Source organism: Sciurus carolinensis, chromosome 2 (genome assembly GCF_902686445.1).
Source record: "Sciurus carolinensis chromosome 2, mSciCar1.2, whole genome shotgun sequence".
NCBI classification, from domain to species: domain Eukaryota; kingdom Metazoa; phylum Chordata; class Mammalia; order Rodentia; family Sciuridae; genus Sciurus; species Sciurus carolinensis.
In genome coordinates this window covers 185366821-185387217 of record NC_062214.1, presented here as the reverse complement: position 1 = coordinate 185387217, position 20397 = coordinate 185366821, and the positions used below count along the sequence as shown (strand labels likewise).

Genomic DNA, 20397 nt, shown 5'->3' with positions numbered 1-20397 from the left:
GCCCAGAGATGTTAAGTAATTTTCCCATAATCTCACAGTTAGTAAGCAATGGAGCCAAGTGTCATTCACCAGGACCAGCTACTTAATTTGTGGGGCCCAGTGAAAAATGAAAATACATTCCTTTTTTAAAAAAGAACATCAAAAAAAAAAAAAAAAAAAAAAAAAAAAAGAACATCAAACTGGCAACAGCAGAGCATTAAACCAAGCATGAAGGTCTTCTAAGGGTGAGACCTAGTGTGATTGCTGTTTGCACATCCATCAAGCAGACTGCATGCACCGACAGGCTGCTTTCAGAATGCACACTCTTAACCAACCAGCCCTAGGCTGGAAAAGATTTGGCTTGGCATGTAAATAGCAAATGGAAGCTTCTGTGTGTGTCTTGGGTATGAGTCTTCTTCAGACACCAACTCTCTTCACAAAAGACTTGGAACTGTCTTCTAGCTGGTGGTGACAGAACTGAGGCCCTCCTGGTCCTGCTTATTGGTAACAGCCTCTTTGGGTGTGTCCCTGCTGGGATGGTGTCTTTTGCTGAAAGTCACCAGAAGGCATTTGATGGAGGAACTTCTTGGACTCCTTTGGCTCTATTAAATCCAGTTCTAGCATTCTGGGCGTTCTATGAATAATTGCTTGTCCTGTAGCTGTCACTCTGCTTATTTCTTACTCTCTATTGCCTCTAGCCTTCCAAGACACACACATACACCTCAGATTAGCCATGAGTCCACCTGAATCATTGAGTCATTCCAGCTCAAGGTACAGACATTTTGTCCCTTGTCCTGGTGCTCTGTGAGAACAGTGGAGTTGCCAGAAGGAAAACGGGAACCAACCATCTGTTTTTTTTCCTGGGGCTTAGTTTTCCTGCAGTCATACTGCTCAGAAGCAATCCCTTCCCACATAAAACCACAGGACCAGATGATAATTGCCAATACTTACTGAGTGCTTGCTTTATACTATGCTTCTCTTGTATTTAAACTTCACGTGTAACTCATACTTCTCATGTAACTCATTCAATCTTTAAAGGCTATAAGGTAGGTGATTTCAGAGGAAGAGAGTGAGGCAGGGAGGCTGAATAACTTGCCCAAGATCTAGGGTCAGTCAATGGAAGAGTCAGAGCAGGAACCCACACTGCCTCTAGTTCTAGAGCCCCCATGTAACATTCATACCCCGCTTCAGAGTTTCACCAAGCATTCTGGAAGGATAGGCAGGGTAGCCCAACAGGCTTGGTACAGATAGAGCCAAAAATCCAGGAATGGGGCCTTTTCATTGCTTCTGAGAAAAGCTCCAAAGTGTAAATTCTAGAATTTTCCCAGTGACAGCTTGGGGGGTTGAACATTTCCTCTGTATAGTTCACCCGAGGCAGGGAACACATTACACACAGGCCTGTGTAGGAGATGCAGCACTGCTTAAGAATGGTGGTCACATTCTGTCCACTATGGAGACTGTCACCAAAGAAAGATGCCCTCAGATATATTTAAAGACTTATAATTACTCTTGTATGTGTCTAAGAACTTCCTTTAATTTTGTTTTAGTGTTCTAGTCTGAAAACACTAGCAATTGTAATAATAGTTTTTCGCATTGGTAATACTTTATAGCTTACTGATTTTTTTCCCCTGCATTTTAAAAAAAAAAAATCTTTCCACCACAAGCAGAGGTTAGTGGGTCTAAGGACAACCTGATAGTATAAGGTCAAATAGGCTTCCATCTCCTCACGTCTATCCGAGGCTCCCTGGGTGACACCCACATGCCCTGGACACAGTCTCTTACCCAGGAGGTGGGGAAGGTGTCCTCTTTGAATACTGGAGGAAGCACATAGCTCTTGTGCTTCCTAGGCAGATTCACATGCAGTAGGTTCAAAGCTTCAATTTGCCTGCATCAGCAATATGTTTCTTTCTGCAACTCTCAGGCTAAAAGGAAATCTATATTCCCTAAAATTGGGCAATTATGAGACAGCCAAGCTAGAGTCTTCAATGTCTCCACAAGTTTCTAGAATGTTTTCAAGAGTCATCATGAACTCACACAAAGTGACGTGGCATGATTATTCAGATTATTCTAGAGGAGAATACTTGGCAGAATTATTGGGAAAAGTTCTGAAACCTTTTTTGCACATTTAAATCAAAACGATGGTGAATAAAAGAAATATAAGATTATAAAGCCTTGCTTGAACACTCATTTAAGAAATGGAAAACTGTAATTTAAATAATTTGTGATAAGAGGTTTGATTCTGGACAGAGAATCGAGAAGGAAAATAGCCAAGTGACTCATCTACAATGGGCAAAGTCATCAGCAAGCCCTCCAGGCCTGTGTGGGGATGACTGATGGACCAATCCTCAGCACCATTCTTTACGACGCTTCTTTCCAACGTGTTCATGACCATGGAGCCAATACCTGGCCAAGTGGCTTGGATTCAGAAACAGGTCCCACATGAAATATCCAAATTTAGAAGAATGGTTCAGTGACCAGACTGATGAGCAAAAGACTGTGGTGCTAACTGGCATGAAAATAAACATCAAATAATTAAGGCTCTCGTCCTATGTAAATTGTGTTAACCCTATACGCATTTTTTCTCCCAGTAATACTTCATTTAGTCCCATTCATATAAAGTGAGCCCAGTATACACTTTAGCTACTTATGTAAATGCAAAACTCTTAAGCATGTAGGTATTGGTGTTTTCAAAGGACTATGTAAAATTCACATTCATAGGATTCAAACATCCACTTCACCAGTAAACATTTATTTAGTACTGCTTGCCCTTGGTGCAAGAAGTGGTGGGTGGAGAGGCAGAACTCAGAGGTGGTGTGGAGTTCCCAGTCAAGAGATAAAAAGAACCAGGCACAACTAGACTTTCACTTGGAAAAAAATAGTTTTGCCAAGTATTGTCCTCTAAAATAATTGGAATAATCATGCCTCTACCACGTCAATAGGTAGACTTCACTGTTAATGGGGAAAAGAGGCACAGAGTCTTTGTTTCTCCACTGTTTATTGTTTACGCTTCCCAGGGTAGGACTGGGCAAGTCACAGGTCCTTTCTGAGTTTGCACTAGACCAGAGTTTCTCTCCAATGTGCAGTACCCATCACCCTACAAAAGCAGATGTTGAAGAAAGCCACAGTCTATCCAAGGGAAGAGGAAGCCCACAAGATAGAACTGTAAAGGAGAAGCCCTGCCTGATTTAAAGAGGCAATGGCGAAACCTTTCCAGATGTTCAGTTTCCCCAAACCAATCGTGTCCATGGTGTTTGGTGTTTCTGAAGAGGACAGTACCATTAGCTATCAGAAATGCAATTCTGGGCAGACACAAATATTTTGTTAAGATCTATGAAACCTTACAACTGTTTACAAGGAGAGAAACAATAGAACAATGTTTCCTATGTGGCCTTCAAAATGGGATTCTACTCCCTAAGACTCATGAAGTGGGGAAATGAACAAATCTTTAAAATAAGAAGTCTGTGGATTCTTCGGTCAATAGTCTACTTTCTCTTTCATCTCACCTTTCTTCTTCTCTCTTTCTAATATTTCTTACCAGGGTATGGGAATATTGCTCCGAGCACTGAAGGAGGCAAAATCTTTTGTATTTTATATGCCATCTTTGGGATTCCACTCTTTGGTTTCTTATTGGCTGGAATTGGAGACCAACTTGGAACCATCTTTGGGAAAAGCATTGCAAGAGTGGAGAAGGTCTTTCGAGTGAGTACTGCATCTGTTTACCCTTAACTCCTGCCACCTGGTTGGCTTTACTTCCGTAGGATTCAGAAGGTCTTATCAGGGGTACCATTCATTTTTAATGAAATAGTTCAATGTTAAGATTGTTTTCCGTTTTGATCAATGGCAATCACAAGTACTGTGCCCAAGTGCCCTACTGTTTGAATCGCTTCCTACTATAGAGAGGTATTTCTGGAATCAAGAGACAAGAGGGTTAAGTATAAATTTGCCAACACGGATTTTGTAAAAAGGTGAGGCATACTCAGTGTCTTAGTCTGTTTATGCTGCTATAACAAAATGCCTGAGGCAGGGCGAATTGTAATTTGGAAGAAATTTATTTCTCATAGTTTGGAGACTTGGAGTCTGAGATCAAGGTGCTGGCAGGTTTGGTTGTCTGGTGAAGGATCTGTTCTCACCTTTCAAGGTGGCAGCTTCTTGTGGCATCCTCTGGAAGAGAGAATGGCTGAGTCTTCACATGGCAGAGGGGTGGAAGTTAAAAAGGTCATAACATTGCATGAAGCCTCTTTTAATAGGACCTTAATCTGATTTATGAGGAGGAACCTTTATAACATAATCACCTTTTAAAGTTCCCACTCTTAGGATTATCGTATTGACCACTAAGTGTCAACACCTGAATTTTGGAGGGGACTCATTCAACCCATAGCATTCAGTTTCCTTAAAGATGGAAGATGGTTTCCTTGGTTATTTTGCAATAAGGCAGAGAATTATAAATCCATTTTTGCTGTTGGAACTCCTCCACTCCATTTTACTCCCATATGCAGTGTCTCCAGGCTGATGCTGATTTCTTCTCTGAACTCTGCTCTGTGCCTTCTCTCTTCATGGCTCCTCCCTACCACTGCTGAGTGTCCCCTCAGTAATGATATGTGGATGCTACTTCATGCTAAGGTGTGGATAATGTTATTGCCTTAATGAGGTTTTTCCCCTCTTGGAAATATTTACCTTTACTCAAGGGACAAAAATCTCCACCTACAGATTTTATTTACTAAAGATGATATACCTAGCACCAGTAACAGGCATGTGGGGTTGACGTGATTGGACTGAGGGTCCCAATGCCCTTAATTGACACCCGTTCATATGAGTTTCAGGGAACTCTTGCTTAACACAGGCATAAGGTCATTTCTGCTCTCTTAGTCAGTGTTGGCCTAGTTCAGATCCTCTAGACCTTCATCAGGAAGTTCTTTCTTACAATGACTTAATTTTTTGTTTTAATTGGCAGTACTGGGCATTGAACCCAGGGGTACTGTACCACTGAGATGTATTTCCAGCCCCTTTAAACTTTAAATTTGAGACGGGGGTCTTGCTAAATTACTGAGACTAACCTTGAACTTGAGATCCTCCTGCCTCAGCCTCCTAAGTCACTGGGATTACAGGTGTGAGCCACTGGCAGATGACTTAACTTGTTAAAATGACAATTTTTTAAATTGGTTCTTTTTAGTTATGTATGTCAGCATAATCCATTTTGATATAATTATACAAGAATGGAATATATCTTCAAGTTCCATGTACATCTTGTGGATGTACATGGTGGTGGGATTCACTGCATCTTTTTCATATATGAACATGGGAAACTGTCGATTCATTCCACTTTCTTTCCTTTGCTTATCTCCCATCTCTTCCCTTCATTCCCCAATTGTCTAATCTACTGCACTTCTATTCTTCCCTTCAATGCCCCCCCCCCCTTATTGTGGGTTAGCTTCCACCTATTAGAGAAAACATTCGACCTTTGGTTTTTGGGACTGGCTTATTTCACTTAGCATGATAGTCTCCAGGTTCATACATTTACTGGCAAATATCATAAAGTTATTCTTCATAATGGCTGAGTAATATTCCATTGTGTATATATGCCACATTTTCTTTATCCATTCATCTGTTGAAGGGCACCTAGGCTGGCTCCATAGCTTAGCTATTGTGAATTGAGCTGCTATAAATATTGATGTGGCTGCATCACTGTAGTATGCTGATTTTACATCCTTTGGATCTATATTGAGGAGTGGGATAACTGGGTCAAATAGTGGTTCCATTCCAAGTTTTCTGAGGAGTCTCCATATTGCTTTCCAGGGTGGTTGTACCAATTTGCAGTCCCACCGGCAATATATGAGTTGGACACATCCTCGCCAACATTTATTGCCACTTGTATTCTTGATGATTGCCACTCTGGAGTGAGATGGAATCTCAGTGTAGTTTTAGTTTGTATTTCTCTAATTGCTACAGATGTTGAAAATTTTTTCATATATTTGTTGACCATTTTAGAATCTGGCAATGGTGGGTAAAGAGAATAGGTGGCAAGCTCTGAAGCTGTGGTCCCCTTCCCCCCCACAGGATAAGAACTCCCAAGTGTTGACCTTAAACCTGTCTCCAGAATCGGGGTTTACACTTCTCTGTAGCAGGAAGCAGGGGAGCTCCTAGGGGCAACTTGAGAATGTGTTGGTGTGTCGGCAGTGAGAAGACTGAGGCACTGTGGCTGGGCTGTGGTTACCTTCATGAGCTCTGATTCTGGGAAAGCTGCCTCAGTCAGCTGCCACTGGCTAAGAGGCACAGAGTTCAAATCTACTTTTGAAGGTTCTGGTGATCATTAAATGAAATAATGTGTGGGCAAGAGCGTGGCACAGGGCCAGATGCAGAGTTGGGCACTGCCCAGTGTTTGCTCTGAGAGAACTGGTTGGCAGGCTGGCTGCTCGCTCAGGTTTTATCTGGGTAGCTCTGTGCGTGAGTTTTTCTGGCTGTCCCACAGACTTTGGTCCCCGGGTGCTGGCTGCCCAGCAATCTCATTAGAATATGCACCTGGGCTCCTCGGTGGTCACCATGGAAACCACCACACATGCCTTCTCTGCTTCTCAGATGTTTAGGGCTTCCTGAGCCAAGGGCAGCCCTGTCTCCAAGAGCTGTTTTGAACTTCTCAGAGGCACCTCTCAGCCATTGTCCCATGGCCCTTTGAGTTAGGAAAAAACCCATCTGGCCACTCAGAAGAGCAGGATTCACACGGAGAAACGACTGATCCGGCATTCTTATTTTCATGTAGCTTCTCGAGCTCTCAGCTTCCTTCGTTGTAGAAGGAAGGGTTGGACTAAATGCTTTTCAAATCTCCTGTTAGCAAATAAAATCTAATAATAAAATAAAATAAAAAATTAGTTACTGTATTCTAAATGAGAGAAGAGGTTTCAGTCATTTTACTACATCTGCTACCAAATTGGGGCGCTGAGTTTCCCCTAATGAATTTCAGATGACAAGCAGAGTCTGCTGTTCTCCTTCCTCCTAGAGCTGACTCTGAAGGGATCCTTCAGTGGACTTGGGAGCAGAGCCATTTCTGTTATTGAATTGGCTGTGCTTGATGAGTGTTGAGGGGCTGTTGGAAGGGCTGACCACATTCCAGGAGGGATGTAGGCCTACTTCCTGAACAGAACCATGACTGATCTGCAGCAGTTCCCTGGCTGTGTGTGAGGTTGAGGTAGAAAATCTCAAAGCTCTTGGTCATTCTCTTAAGCTACCTTTAAAAGGCCATTTGCTTAGGTAGGTGGTCGGGCAATGAAAATTGTATAAACCAGCAAAGCTTGGGGCTGTGAATTTTCAGTTCTCCTGGGGAAGGCTCTTTTTTAAAAAATCTGCATGATGATTATTAAGTCTTTTTCTTTGTTAGGTTTTCTCTCAGCTCTTGGGAAGAGAGGACCTTTTGTGGAGAAAATATGTAATATGAACACAACCTTCCAAGTGTCTGTGTTCTGAGGTGACTCTGGTTTGGGTCCTTTTAACATATCTTAGGTCCAATCCTCATTTTGAAGAATTGCTGAGGGGTGCTTATGACTTATGAATGCTTTTGGCAGAAGAATAATCAAATGTCTGCCTGTTGGGGTTTTTGTGGAGTGAATTTAAAAAAACAAAACAAAACAAAAAAACCTCTTTCTTCTCCTCTGGAACTGAGAACTAACAGAGAAATAGAGGAGTCAGGCAGATCAAAATGTCAGCTAAAGTTGACCAGAGAACACAGTTTTAGCTCTGTTGCCAAAAGGACTTACTCGTTTACTGTTGCTGTGTCACACACATAGAAGCTTCGAACTTCCATCCCTTGTGTCCCTGTCCTGTAGGTCAGTGGCCTGGTGGGCTTGGATGGTGGTACGCTCAGCATATGACAAGACCAAAATCCGGGTATGGGTCAGACTGGGCTCTGGATCCCGTGAGCTTCCAAGCTCATTCAGGTTTTGGCAAAAAATAGTTCCCCATGGTTGTAGAACTGAGATGCAGAATCCTTCCTTGCTTTGCCTCTCTGACTCCCCCTCAGGCTCAGCTGGAGAAAGCTCTCTGCTCTTCAGGGGAGGGCGCTCACCTCAGGCCTGGGAGGATAATCTCCCTGTCTTGGGGTCAGCGGCGTCACCTCTTATCCCGTAGTTGTGGGAGTGATGACTCATCATAGCACAGGTTCTGGGGATTAGGGTGGTTTATCCTGGGGGGTCATTTTAGACATTCCCCTGCTCTCTCACACACCGAGTCAGAGAGTCATAGGAGCACAGACCTTCACAAGGACAGCTGCCCCTGTAATCTTGCCGCATCATGGAGAGAAAAGCAGAGTGTCCTGCTTTGCAGGAAGATGGTCCCAAATGGCAGAGAAGGGGACTGAGCTGAAGGTTCTCAGCTACTGAGTCTACCAGGAGCTCAGCTTCTAAGTCACCTGTCTGGTTGAACAGTGGGGATAGAGGCTCAGAGTGTTAAACTGGATGAAGTCCCTCTGAATGGGACAGGAAGCCAGGATAATGAACGTGCCTTGCTATACCACTTCATAGTGGGTTGAGGATTTGGACACGTATTTATTTTACCTAGCAAGAAGTCTGGAGGTAGGCAGGGTTGGTGTGTCAGTCCCACAAAGTCAGGCGTAGCCCCATTTGTTCTCTGTCCTCCTTTGCTTATTACCTCATGGTTTCAAGATGGTTGCCACAGGACCAAGTCGCCTGGTTGTTACCAACCACACTTAAAACAAGATAGAAGGGATGTGTTTTCTTAAAGACTATTTTTTTTTTTAAGAGAAGCCTTAGGTTCACAGCAAAACTGAGAGAAAGATGCATAGATTTCCCATGTATACCCTGCTCACATATTACCAACATCCTTCATGAGAGTGGTATACATTTGTCACAGTTGATGAACCTGACGGACACATCATTATTCCTTAAAGTCCATAGTCTATGTTAGGGTCCACTCTTGGTGTTGTGTGCCTGTGTTTGGACAATGTGAAGTGATATGCATCACGGTGTTGAACAGAGTATTTTCACTGCTCTAAACATGCTTTGTGCTTAGTCATCTCTCCCTCTCACCTAACCCTTGAGAGACATTAATCTTTTCACTATCTTCATAGTTTTGCCTTTTCCAAAGTGTTATATCTGAAATCATGCAGTGTTAGTCTTTCCAGATTGGTTTCTTTCACTTACTCACCTATGTATTTAGGTTTCCACTGTTTTTTCGTGACTTGTAGGTCATTTCCTTTTATTGCTGAGTAATGCTCATTTTCTGTATATACCCAGTTAACTGAGGCATTCACCGACTAAAGACATCTTGGTTGCTTCCCACTTTTGGCAAGTATGAGTGAAGCTGCTATAATCATCCATTTATAGGATTGTGTCTGGGTATGTGTTTCATTCCTTAAACATCAAGAAATATGATTGTTGTATCTATGAGTATGTTCAGTTTTGTAAGAAACCACCAGACTGTTTTCCAAAGCGGCTATCCCATTTTTTATTCCCACCAGACATGCACAAAAGTCCCTGTGGTTTGCATCTTGGCCGGCCCTTGGCATTGTCTGAATAAGGGCCACTCTAATAGGTGTGTAGTGGTATCACCTTGTTTTAATTTGCAGTTCCCTAATGACAGATGGGGATGATCTTCTTATATGGTTACTTGCCATCTATGTGTCTTCTTTGATATCGTATCTATTAATGCCTTCGACTCACTTTATAATTGAGTTGTTTGTTTTTTAATTGTTGAGTTTTACAAGTCCTTTGTACATTTTTGGGTAACAATCCTTTGTCAGATATGTCTTGTGAAAATATTTTCTTCCAATCTATGTCTTATGTTTTACTTCTCTTGACAGTGTCTTTTGCAGAGAAGAAGATTTTAATTTCAATAAAGTCCAGTTCATGGATTGTACCTTTGGTATTTGTCAAGAAAGTCCATTCCAATCCCAAGGTTTTTTTAATATTTTTTTCCATGTTATCTGGGAGTTTTGTAATTGTATATTTTACCTTTAGGACTGTGATCCTTTTTTTGAAGAATATAAGGTCTGTAAGGTCTATATCCCTGTGGTCCCCTGCCCCACCTTTGGTATGTGGTTGTTGAGTTGTTCCAGCACCATTTGTTGAAAAGACTGTCTTTCTTTTCTGTTTTTGGCTTTTGCTTCTTTGTCAAAAATAAATTGACTAGCCATGTGTGGTGGTGCATACCTGTAATCCCATTAACTTGGGAGGCTGAAGCAGGAGGATTACAAGTTCAAGGCCAGTCTCAATAACTTAGTGAGGCCCTAAGCAACTTAGTGAAACCCTGTCTCAAAATTAAAAAAAAAAAGAAAAGAACGAGAAAAAAAAAAAAAAAAAAAAAGAAAAGAAAAGAAAGGGCCAGGGATGAAGCTCAGTGGTAAAGTACCCCTGGGTTCATTCCCCAGTACCTCCTATTGCCCCCGCAAAGATAACTTGATATGTATGTATTTTTTTCTGGACTCCCTATTTTGTTCTATTGATCTATTTATTTTTTCAACAACAGCACACTCTCTTGATTAATGTAGCTAATCTTGGAAGTCGAGTAATATCAGTTCTCTGACTTCTGCTTCTTCAATAATGTATTGGCAGGGACTCCTTTTGTGGGAGAAAAATCTTTCTTAGAAATTACCTTGTAGACTTCTTTTTCTGTCTCACTGATCAGAATTGGATAACATGACCATTCCCTCCTGCAATGAAGGTTAGGAAAGCAAGTATCTGACAAGGGGCGATTGGATTGACTTAGACCAGTGATTCTCAAAGTGTGGTCCCTCAACTCTGCATCAGCACCCCCTGGGAACTTGTTAGATGTGGAAATTCTCTGAGAAGTTGGGCCCAGCATTCTGTTTTCCAAGTTCCCCGAGTAATTCTAATGTCTGCTAAAGTTTGAGAACCCCTGGATTAGAGGAATGATGTTTCATCTCTTGGGGCTAAACACATTGCTCTGATGAACAAAATTAGAATTCTATTAGCAAAAAAGAAGTTGGAGTAGGCAATTGATAGCATCTCCTCTGGTGATCTGCAGCTGGCCACAAGAACCACTTATAAGGAAGCTGGCTTCTCTCCCTCCTGTCACAAATGAGGTAGTCTTTGGGATCTTTGGATTAGTTAGGAAAGGCTAGTTTATGTCTGGTAACAAACAGCCCCAGCTTACTTTACTTCCTGCCAGGTCTGCTTCAGGCCAGGTAACTACCCAGGCTACAGGGTTTGCTGTGGCAGGGGGAGAGCAGCCAATTGAAAACTGGCTTTCACAAGGTACCTGGTGAGAGACTATTGTCCTGGACTAGCCATGTGGTCCCACCCAACTGCAAAGGGGGCCTGCAATGCACTGTTTGGTCTCTAAGGCAGGGAGTGGATGGGGGTATTCTTGAGTACTAAAAATGTCATGTGTGTATTCCCAGGTATGCACTATTGGGCCCCAGTCTAGGGTGACAAGCACCCTGGAAATTTAGATACAGATGGCTGTGCATCCCTTTTTGGGGAGTGCTATTATGATGAGACTCAATTTCACATCTGAGAAAATGGCGTCCATGGCTTGTTAGGCCAATTGCCTGGAGCCACACAGTGAGTTGGTGGCAAGGCCTGGATTTGAACCAGTGAAACTCTTCCAGGTGGGCTGAAAATATTTACTATCAGATATACTGTATTCATCCACATCATGAAACCAGTGTGGAGTTTGACCTTTTTCTTAGCATATTGTGCTTCCTGGGCTTCCAGAGGGAAATCTGGGCAGTTATCAGGGGAGGATAATCATTTGGGATAAAACAGGGCTGACACTGGATTGCAAAAACAGGTTTTGAAGTGAGGAGCCTCTCTCCCCTGCTGTGGGTTGGCTCTTTCTCTGGGCCCTGCTGACTGTTACTTGGTAGCATGCTATAGAAAAATGGGCCACATTTTGAACCAGGTTCTGCTTGCTTGCTCTGAGCTGGACTTTGGCCTCTGGGAGGAGGTTGCTGCTTCTTTCCTTTGGGCTAAGCAGCAGGTTTTCTGATATTTCCTCTAAAGTCAAGGGACAGTCTTTTCTTTTTCCCCTCTTTGGTCTTTCTCCCCAAGGATCTGGCGGAAGTGTTTAAATTGCCTTTGGACCCAGAGGAATCTGGGTGTAACTGATAAATAACACATTGCCCTAGACTTTGTGCCATGATCACTTGGTGACTTTAGAGGCTGGCAATTGCTCAAGACAGGGTGACGACAATCTCAGTCTGCCAGTGATGTTCAATTAGTGGGCTTATCCATCACTTTGGATTGCAGGAAGCGACAGGTGGTGGAAGGTAGGCTTCTGGAGGCCTCTGCCACATACTTGGCCTGAGTCAAGGGAAAACTTGGAAGAGTGCGCTTGGCAGGAGGCTGTTTCATGCAAGGTGTCTCTGAGCTTGCACCCAGCAGCGGAGTTAACTTAAAACTACTATTATTTCAAACAGACGAGAATCCCTGGTTTGGAAACTGGGTGTTATTTTCAGCACTTTGGGTTTGACCACAACTTCCAATTTTTATCAGTATGGAAATGTTCACTGGGAGAGTAGTTACACACACCAGTGTTGTGCCCAGATAGGCAGGGCGGGAGGGCTAGGTGGTGAGCTGACTTTTAGTTTAAGGGTTCCATTTTAACAGCATAGAAAAGATGTAATATTGGTGAACTGCTGTTTCCAATTTGGTGAGAGTGTCCTTATGCAGGTGTGTGTACCCGTGTCTGTCTGCTCTGATAACATAGTTGTGCTGGTGCATATTATATTATAAATTCACAACAAATACTTCAGTCAGATTAATGTTACATGGATAATGTGAGTGTTTTTTTTTTTTTTTTTTTTATCAGAGAGAAGATCCTGGTTTTAATGTAAATGACTGCTTTCTTACTTTCCCTAAGGACTAGAAGGAGGTGGGAGGTAATTGTTTTAAAATGCAAAATAAAGGCAAATAATTTCAAAACTTTATCAACCAGATCTCTTCCAAATTAGTTTAGGGATATTCTCTAGCGTTAATGATAGGCCCAGAATGTACATTTGGGGCGACCTACATAAACGACATCCCTAAAGCAGACTCCACAACAGTTCTTAAAGACTGCCTGTGACACAGTTTTTCCATGGATGGTCCCTTCTTTTCTGCCTTCCTCTAATGCAGAGTTGCTCAGTGCTGGTGTGATTGACATTTTGGTCTGCATATTTCTTTGTCCTGGAGTTGTTGTGTACATTGCAGGATGTTTAGCAGCACCACTGGCCTTTCCTCACTAGATGCCAGTATGGTCACTGTCCACCACATGGCAGCCAAACATTCTCAGGGGTAAAATTGCCCCAACTAAGAACCACAGCTCAGCTGGGCGTGGTGGGCACATGCCTGTAATCCCAGCTACTCTTGAGGCAGAGGCAGGAGGATCACAAGTTTGAGGCCAGCCTGGGCAACTTAGTGAGACCCTGCCCTAAAATAAAAAGGGCTGGGGTGTGGCTTAGTGGTACACCCTTGCCCAGCCTGTGCAGTGCCCTGGTGCAATCCCTGGCACCAGGCAGTGGGGCGGTGAGAATCATGACCCCCCTGGAGTACAGGTAGGGAGACTCGCTCCACAGGCCCTCAGCTGCACCCCCCGATCTTCCGCATGAGCTCCGGAGCGTCTCCGTCGGTGGCCCTGCCCATTTCTCCAGTGCCAGTGTCACCCCTCCTCAGAACTCTCCTGTCTCTGCTGGGTTCTCAGAGAGGTTTTGGAGATTTTATTTTCTGGGAATAAGATCATTTTTCACCAAGAAGAGGAAATGCTTGGAGACTTGACTCTGATGAATGTACATAAAGAGAGATGTTCTGCTATCATTCTTCAGCAGCACCCCCTTAGCTGGCCCAGTAGGGACTCATTTAATATAGGATTCTTTCTTTTCTCAGCTTATCTTTACTACCTGGCCAGCCTCCCCTTGGTGTTCCCTGTTTCCTCCTGAGATCCCTGAAGGAACTTTTAATGGCCTTTAAAATGCATCTTCACGCTTTTCTGTAAACAGTCAAGTCATCAGACTATGCATAAAACATAACGACTTAAAATACAGACTGGGCAGTGTTTAACATTTAAACATTTTTAAGGTAGCTTTAAAGGCTCTCTTTTTCTTTCTGGCGAGCTTTGATCACTCAGGGACAGATAAAAATGGCCAGTGGAGAGAAAGTTGCTTTTGGCCCTGTCTTATCTGCTTCACAGGTTTTAACTTTATTCCATCAGTGAATTCAATTGGATCATGGTCTCTGATTCTTCTTTATGCACCTGCTGTATCTTCCTAAGACTGGTTCATTATTAGCAAACATCTCTTTCTTGGTGTTTTCTATTCTTGGAGCTGAATCTAGGATTTAGTTGGCCCCTTGCTCACGTCTACTGCTACTGTGCAGCTAATACAAGTGGGTTTATCAGGAAGGGGCCAGTTGTTCCTTGATGGTTGACTTACCTGGGGCCATATGCACAAAGCAGTTGCCAGGCAGGGGTGTTCTCCACTCTCCGTTCCTCACCCCATTGCACCACTTGGTACAACTCCATGCTGAAAGCAGAAGGAAACAGACAGTTCAAAGCCAAGCCTCCTGGGGAGCTGAGGCAGCTGGCCTTGTCCTCCAAAACAGTTTCCATTTCTATACTCATTGACTTGCCTCAGTGACTCATTTCCATGGTTTTGAGGTCATGGATTTTGAGGGAGTCAACACCAAGATTTTAATTCCCACTGGGGATTTAATTCAGTCCTAAATGTGAAGTTTGCTTTGCTGATAGTCTGAAATGTCTCTTCTTTTCAAAACCTATTTAACTATCAACTCATTGTGTCATTCAGATTTTGCTAGATGTCCCTGCAGCTTTTGACATCCTTAAAACATCTCCAACCTTGGCTTTAACAAGCTGCTGGAACCTTCTTTACCTTTTCTAGAGAAAAGATGGAGCGTGCAGGCGATGAAGCGAAAAAAGTGGCTGCAATAGTCTGCTTCTACCAGGAAGTGGGTGACAGGGCTGTTTGTCCCCAAGGCATTTGGGACCTGGCCTCGATCCTCATTCTTACAGTAAAGTCCTTTCCGACAGTCAGTAGGTATTGCCAACGTACAAACCCCACCAAATCCAAAGTAGAAAACCTACAGGGCTGCAAGCTTCATTCAGGTAGTCTTTAGGGTGACTGGTCTCAGTGACGATAACATCTGTGTCAAGGAACAACCACCAGCAGGACACATCTCTGTGTCGGATGTACATGGGCTTAGAGCAAGGTTTTATGTCCTTCCATCCCCTGCTATATCCTCACTCCTGTGCTTATAGCTGTGTGACCCTCTTTGAACTGTCGTTTCCTGGACTGTGTAATGGGTTAATAATGCCGTTCTCACAGGATTGTTATGAAAGCACCAAGCAAATCCAAGTGCTCAATAAGTACCAGTCCCCCCCCAACCCCCATATTATCTTTATTTTACTTTGTCTAGATTCAGATCCTTTACAAGTGAAGACAAGGAAGAGAAGATAGGGAAGGTCCAGGATGGGCCTTTCATCTTTTCAACATTTTCTCTAAAATAGTTTTCAATAACTGTTCAGTGTTGCCTAATCCAGTTGAGAATTATGTTGGGAAGGCAGGTGCAGTTGAGAAAATCTGAGAATGAGGGGCAAGAGATTGGTGTGGAAGAGATCGAGCCTCTGCTTTGCTTCAACAATGAAGAGTCACCAACAATTGCTGAAGATGATGATAATGAGCATATACTGAGCAATTATTATGCATCAGATCCTGTGATCAATGCTTTATATTCAGCATCCCTTATCAGATCCCAAAATAACTGCGTGGGGTGGTCATGCTGTCATCCCAATCTGCCTGTAAGAAACTGAGGCTCAGAGAGTTTAAGTAACCTGCCCATGGTCTGTCCTCAAGAGTGCAAGGCAATTCTAACCCAGATGCTTGTTCTGAAGCCCTGTGCCACATGTCCTGTTGGCTCTACAAAGTGGTTTGAGCTCCATGTCCAAATTTTCAGGTCAACTTTTTTCCCATGCCTTGACCCAAGTCTCTAAACCATTGGTCCAAAAGGAATTTGGTAACCTGATTTATCTACTTCTTTTCACTTTCTGTATGTTAACCCACCCCTAAAAGAAAGTTGTAGAAGTTTTTCTTTAAGTATTGTCCAATAGAGGCAACTAGCTAGAACGCTTTATGGGTATTCATTATCTGCTAGATCTTGTCCATTGATGAGACAATTGCTTCCTAGAATTCCAGGAGTTTTATTACTTAAAATGTTTTATAGCTTTCCCTTTCAAGGCCACTGAAAGCCTAGTGTTGCTTTAGGTCTACCACATGATAACCCATATCTAAAATTAACAGGTACTTTCATGTTATGAATTTAATGCAAGAGTTTTATTAGCACTCACATTTTTATTAGTATCATAAAATCAGCTTAATAGGTATATGATTTCCCAGGTTCACCCTTTATCACCAATTTCCACAGACAAGTTTGGTTCCTCTGGAAGGCACTGATTTAATGGAATAATAATCCTTTTCTCTTTTATGGAGTTCTTTCCTCTCGTAAAATTATACTTATCAATGTAATTTTTTTAAACATTTACTTCATGCTACTTCTGTGAGCCAAGGAAGTCATAACCTACTGGTATAGATTCCAACAAATTTGGTTCCTGAAAATTGACAGACACCCTTACTGAGTGAGGTCTGTCTGTCCGGGAGCTGGGCATATGATCTATGTGTTTATGCTAGGGTGGAACTGAGAGTGATTTTCCACATTTGTGATTGGTACATTATAGTTGTACATAATGGTGGGATTTGGTGTTACCTATTCCTACATGCACACAACATAGCAACATAATTTGACCAATATCCCTCCCTAGCACTTCCCCCTCCCTCCCCTCCTCCCACCTCCTGGGTCCTTTCCTCTATTCTGCTGATTTCCCTTTGCTTTTCATGCAATCACCCCCCAACTTTCCTTTCCTTTTCTCTCTCTCACTTCCACATAAGAAAGAAAACATATGACCCTTGGCCTTCTGAGTTTGGCTTTTTTCACTTAACATAATGGTCTCAAGTTCCATCCATTTTCCTGCAAATGATATAATTTTATTTTTACTTATGGCTGAATAAAATTCCATGGTGTATATATATATCACATTTTCTTTATTCATTCCTCTGTTATTGGACACCGAGGCTGGTTCTAAAGTTTGGCTATTGTGAATTGCACTGCTATAAACCTGGGTATACCTGTGTAGCTATAGTATGATGACTTTAATTCTGTAGGATAAACACTGAGGTATGGTACAGTTGGATCATAGGGTGGCTCCATGCCTAGTTTTTTTGAGGAACCTCCATGCTGATTTCCATAGTGGTTGTACATCCCACCCACTAACTATGTAAAAGTGTTCCTATTTCTCCACATCCTCTCCAACATTTATTATTGTTTATATTCTTGGTGACTGCCATTCTGACCTTGAGATGAAACCCCAGTGCAGTTTGGACTTGCATTTCCCTAATTGCTAATCATGTTGAACACTTTCATATAGCTGGCCATTTTTTTTTTTTTTTTTTTTGCGGTGCTGGGGATCCGAACCCAGGGCTTTGTACAGGCAAGGCAAGCACTCTACCGACTGAGCTATCTCCCCAGCCCTAGCTGGCCATTTTTATTTCTTTGTTTGAGAAGTGTCTCTTTAATTCATTTTCCCATTTATTAATTGGGTTATCAGTTGTTTTGGTGTTAAGTTTTTCGAGTTCTTTATATATTCTGGATATTAATCCTGTCGGAAGAGTAGCTAGTAAGGATTTTCTCCCTTTCTGTAGGTTCTCTATTTACTTTCCTGTTTCCTTCGCTGTGAAGAAGCTTGTCAGTTTGATGCCACCGGTTATTAACTCTTGGCCTTTTTTCCTTAGCTTTAGAGGTCCTATTGAGAAAGTTGTTGCCTGTGCCTGTGTGCTGGAGTGCAGACCCTAAGGATGATTTCTAAATGACTGTCATGCCTGGAGTCACTGATGAATCCCTAATAGCTTTAGGACTTTTTGCCTTAGGGAATGGGAAGATGTTGAGAATACACATTATTATTGAGAGGGGAGCTGATGTTCTGAACATCACCCCAAAGAGGTAACTCCCTTGGGAGGTGCCAGCAGGACGGACATGTGCGGTCACACTGCGAGCAGCTCTGAGGGCTTTGTGTAGGGGAGGGCTGGCAATGAACTGCAGTTTCCCAGGCGAGCCCAGGCGGGGACACATGCCTCATCTCCTGTTAGAGGACACTGTGCTGTTGGGAGCATGCCTTGCTTTTTATTTTCTGAGAAGAGCTGCGTTTGTGCTTCACAGCATTTTTTGGACTTAATGGCTTTACGGGGTAACTTGGAAGGTTACTGCTGGGGGTTTGGGTTCTTGTTAGTAGAGAGCTGTCTCACCCTGTGGGTGGCGGGTCCCCAGGGGCCTGAGGTGCTATTTAAAAGATCAGAGAATCCTTTTGAGCATCAAGCATGGCTGGCAGACAGAATACACCGTTGGTCTCCCTCACATACGGGCTGCCCTTTTTTGAAAGTGTGTGGAGGATAGGTCATCCGTAATCCATTTAAATTCATGTTCAAGGTTCAGGCCTCCCTTTGCCGCATCAGTTGGGATGAAAATTTCTATTGTTACCGGAGGAATCAAGGAATGATTATTAATTTTTTAATGTTCAAAAGGGATTCCCATACTAGGAGAGGTTGAGAATGCTGAATTTTCAAATTAATTAGTGCTGCGTGTCCATGTCATCCTGGGTTTCCTTTTTTCCCATCAAATTAGCAGTTTTGGTCTGGCCATAGTCAATGTTACAAAGAGGTTCTTTTTTCCTATAAAATGACCCCAGCTTCATTTTTTTTTCTTTATGCCTATTTTTTTATCGTGGCAAAATACATCCAATGTAAAAAAATACTATTGTACCTTTTTTTTTTTTTTTTTTTTTCTGTGATGTGGGGGATTGAACCCAGGGCCTTGTGCATGCAAGGCAGGCACTCTACCAACTGAGCTATCTCCCCGGGGCCCTCGTACCCATTCTTAAGCAAGTTGGGTGGCATTAAGTGCATTCACTCACCATCCATCTCTGGAGCTTTTTCATCCTTCCCAAATGACACTCTGTACCCATGAAACAACTCTCCATCCTCCCCTTCCCCCCAGCCTCTGGCAGCCACTCTTCTCCTTTCTATCTCTCTGAATTTGTCTCCTCTAGGTTCCTCCTAAGTGGAACCGGACTGGATCCTTTTGTGTCTAGCTTATTTTACATACTATATTGTCTTTCAGGATTCATTCATGTTGTAGCACGTGTCAAAATTTCCTTCCTGTTTAAGGCTAATATTCCATTGTAGGCCTATACTGCATTTTGTTTATTAGTTTATCTCTCGATAGGCTTTTGGGTTATTTCTACCTTTTAGTTATTGTGAATAATGTCGCTGTGTTTGAGTCTGTGTTTTCCATTAATTTTGGACCTATGCCCACAAATGGAATTGCTGAATCATGTGGTGATTCTACAGTTACTTTTTTGGAAATACCGCCATACTGTTTTCCACAGTGGCTGTCCCGTTTTACATTCCTGCCAGCAATGTGCAAGCACTCCGATTACTTCACTTCCTCGCCAACACTTGTTATTTTCTTTTTTTCTCCCTTCAACTTGTATAAGCCACAAAGACAGCGTTTGATCAATTGTGATCTGACTGTCCCTAAGTCCTGCTCCCACAGCTTCTGTTGGGTTCCATTAAGGACAGAGAGGAGAGGCCATGCCCTGGATCTTGCCTCCCTTGGGCACCTGCCCTCACCTCTACCTGTGTCCACATGCTTATTCCCACTCCTTTCTTCCTCCGCTTCCTAGCCCTGCAGCAGATCTGGAGGGAGGGAGGACGGCTCAAGGCCAGGCACACCTGGGTCTCTGCATATTGATGACATAAGTCTCCACCAGGCCTTTCTTTGACTTTGAAATCCTTTCATTCAGCTAATAATGATTCATTCTCTAGCTCCCTACTGTCGCTGTTCCTTCCTACCTCTCCTCAGGTCATTTTAATAAGCAATTATCAAATAACACCTACAGTGTTCTCAACACTTTGGGGGCATGTGGCAATAAACAAGAGACTGTCCCGTCTCCCAGGGAGAAAACAGATATGTAAAAGACCAGTGTCCAAAATATCTTGCAGAATAACCCCAGGGCTAGCACCAAGCGGGCTCTGCATTCACACTGCCTCAGTGTGTAAGCCCTGACTGACCACTTACCAGTCACGTGACCTCAGTCTGTGCCCCATTTTCTTATTTGAAAATGGGGGTGACGATGGCACCTGTCTCTTGCTACTTACTTGAAGAGTGAGAGCCATGCCTGGTGCAGAGTTACCCTTGAAAAACACTCACTACTCCTAGAGCGCTCTGCTCTGTAAGCTCTGGGCGCGCAGAGGAGGGTCTTGTGAATTCTAGCTTGTAGATTAGACATCACACAAGCACCTGCTTTATCTTTCCAAGGCACTAAGATGTGTAAGACTTTGAAGCTAAGTGCGGC

At 42.9% G+C, this 20397-nt stretch overlaps 1 protein-coding gene across 3 annotated transcripts in view; it reads left to right on the top strand.

Annotated features, from left to right (window-relative positions):
* Positions 1-20397, top strand: part of Kcnk10 (potassium two pore domain channel subfamily K member 10) — a 129132-nt gene that overhangs the window by 82812 nt on the left and 25923 nt on the right. For all 3 annotated transcript variants that reach the window (XM_047534728.1, XM_047534734.1, XM_047534720.1), the window contains exon 4: positions 3518-3678. In XM_047534728.1, coding sequence (XP_047390684.1) covers positions 3518-3678 — 161 coding nt within the window. The remainder of the gene's footprint in view (positions 1-3517; positions 3679-20397) is intronic.